General features: G+C 42.3%; 1 protein-coding gene across 4 annotated transcripts in view; it reads left to right on the top strand.

The window, feature by feature from the left end:
• The first annotated feature begins 746 nt into the window (after positions 1-746).
• Positions 747-2500, top strand: part of LOC135101670 (uncharacterized) — a 44968-nt gene continuing 43214 nt past the window's right edge. For 2 of the 4 annotated variants that reach the window (XM_064005992.1, XM_064005993.1), the window contains exons 1-2: positions 747-905; positions 1592-1721. In XM_064005992.1, the coding sequence (XP_063862062.1) occupies positions 1705-1721 (17 nt within the window). In that variant the 5' untranslated portion in view covers positions 747-905; positions 1592-1704. The remainder of the gene's footprint in view (positions 906-1591; positions 1722-2500) is intronic. The other 2 variants (XM_064005991.1, XM_064005995.1) reach the window with 2 other exon arrangements.

Raw genomic sequence — 2500 nt, 5'->3', positions numbered from 1 at the left:
AAAATTTTCAAAGGATATAGTAACATTGATGCACATAATTATTTTACCATTGATCATTCTAACCTAACAAGAAATAATGGATTCAAGATTATACCCAAACGTTTTAAATCCCACGAGGCCAAACATTTCTTCTTTAATCGTATAGTAAATATATGGAATAAACTTCCTGCCGAAATTGTAAACAGCAGTACTATTGAATCATTCAAAAATAAAATAGACAAATATTTAAAAGCAAATCCCCAACAAGCTCTCTTCTTGTCCGAATAATTACTAAATTCACTATTTAAACTCTTATTCAACAGTTTTAATATAACTTGTATTAACTTTCAGATAGGCGTATAGAGTTCACCGTAGGGTGAATAGTAGAACTTCCTTTCATCCTTTCCTATGAAAATTTCCATGTCAGTTTTTCCATACTGCATGGTACTTTTCCCAACTATTTCCATGCCAGCGCAAGCTGGAGGGAGTGGTGGGTGGGGAGGAGCCTTCTGCTATGCTGTCCTGTCTCTCATCACTGTAGCTAGTTAGAAGTAGTTACCAAACAGCCTTGCAAGGACCAAAAGGTTTGTTGCTGTTTGGCTTTCCTTTGTATTCCTTTGTATTCCTTTGTATTCCTCCTCCTCCTCCTCCTCCTCCTCCTCCTCCTCCTCCTCCTCCTCCTCCTCCTCCTCCTCCTCCTCCTCCTCCTCCTCCTCCTCCTCCTCCTCCTCCTCCTCCTCCCTACAGACACAGATTGCAGCCACGTTCCTGAACCCTGAAGGGTAGTCGTGACTATCTAAATGGTACCACCTATTTGGATAGTCAAGTGAACTATTCCTGTACTACTAACTATCAGATAGTCGGCCAGCAGATCAGAGTGTGCCAGGAGGATAGTCAGTGGAGTGGAGAGGCACTGCTGTGTCAAGGTGAGTAGTAGTAGTAGTAGTAGTAGTAGTAGTAGTAGTAGTAGTGATAATAGTGGTGGTGGTGGTGATAGTTCTAGTAGTAGAAAGACAAAAGGTACTAGTAGCAGTAGTAGTAGTAGTAGTAGTAGTAGTAGTAGTAGTAGTAGTGTTGGTGGTGGTTGGAGAGAGAGAGAGAGAGAGAGAGAGAGAGAGAGAGAGAGAGAGAGAGAGAGAGAGAGAATTATTATTATTATTATTAGTAGTAGTAGTAGTAGTAGTAGTAGTAGTAGTAGTAGTAGTACTACTATAATTTTTACCATCATCATCACCATCATCATCATCATCATCATCATCATCATCATCATCATTTATTATTATTATTATTATTATTATTATTATTATTATTATTATTATTTATTATTATTATTATTATTATTATTATTATTATTATTGTTATTATTATTATTACCACCACCTACTATCAATTTTGTTATAATGAGAGAGAGAGAGAGAGAGAGAGAGAGAGAGAGAGAGAGAGAGAGAGAGAGAGAGAGAGAGAGAGGGAGAGGGAGAGAGAGAGAGAGAGAGAGAGAGAGAGAGAGAGAGAGAGAGAGAGAGAGAGAGAGAGAGAGAGAGAGAGAGAGAGAGAGAGAGAGAGAGAGAGAGAAGAACATCCCCTTAATATCCCCTCCCTTTCTCCCCTTCAGAAATCCGGTGCGGGCCGCCTTCAGAAAAACATGGAGGTGCCAAAGTTCTGGGGATTTCTGGCAGTGACCGGCACCTCACCTCCACATTTGCAAGGCGAAGGGAACATCTGGCCATGGAGGACTCATACAGGTGAGGAAATGTTGTTCCTCTTTCCCTCACATCTTCCTTCCTAACTAAGATGGACATCCTGGAAGTGTCAGAAGTGGTGGTCAAAACTTGAAGGATAAGTGTGTTGAAGCCTCCCTCTTGAAGGAGTGCAAGTCATGGGAAGGAATACAGAAGCAGGCAGGGAGTTCCAGAGTTTACCAGAGAAGGGGATGAATGATTGATAATGCTGGTTAATTCTTGCGTTCGAGAGGTGGATAGAATAGTGGTGAGAGAAAGAAGAAAGTCTTGTGCAGCGAGGCCACGGGAGGAGGGGAGACATGCAGTTAGCAAGATCACAAGAGCAGTTAGCGTGAAAATAGCGGTAGAAGACAGCTAGATATCCAACATTGCGGCTGTGAGATAGAGGATGAAGACAGTCAGTTAGAGGAGAGGCGTTGATGAGACGAAGAAATTTTGATTCCACCCTGTGTAGCAGAGCAGTTTGAGTGGAACCCACCCAGACATGTGAAGCATACTCCATACATGGACGGATAAGGCCCCTGTACAGAGTTAGCAGCTGGGAGGGGTGAGAAAAACTGGCGGAGACGTCTCAGAACGCCTAACTTCACAGAGGCTGTTTTAGCTAGAGATGAGATGTGAAGCTTCCAGTTCAGATTATAAGTAAATGACAGACCAAGGATGTTCAGTGTGGAAGAGGGGGACAGTTGAGTGTCACTGAAGAAGAGGGGAGAGTTGTCTGGAAGGTTGTGTCCAGCTGATAGGTGGAGGAATTGACTTTTTGAGGCACTGAACAATACCAA

The sequence above is a fragment of the Scylla paramamosain genome, chromosome 6 (assembly GCF_035594125.1).
Source record: "Scylla paramamosain isolate STU-SP2022 chromosome 6, ASM3559412v1, whole genome shotgun sequence".
Classification (NCBI taxonomy): Eukaryota; Metazoa; Arthropoda; class Malacostraca; order Decapoda; family Portunidae; genus Scylla; species Scylla paramamosain.
This window is presented reverse-complemented; position numbering and strand designations above follow the sequence as displayed.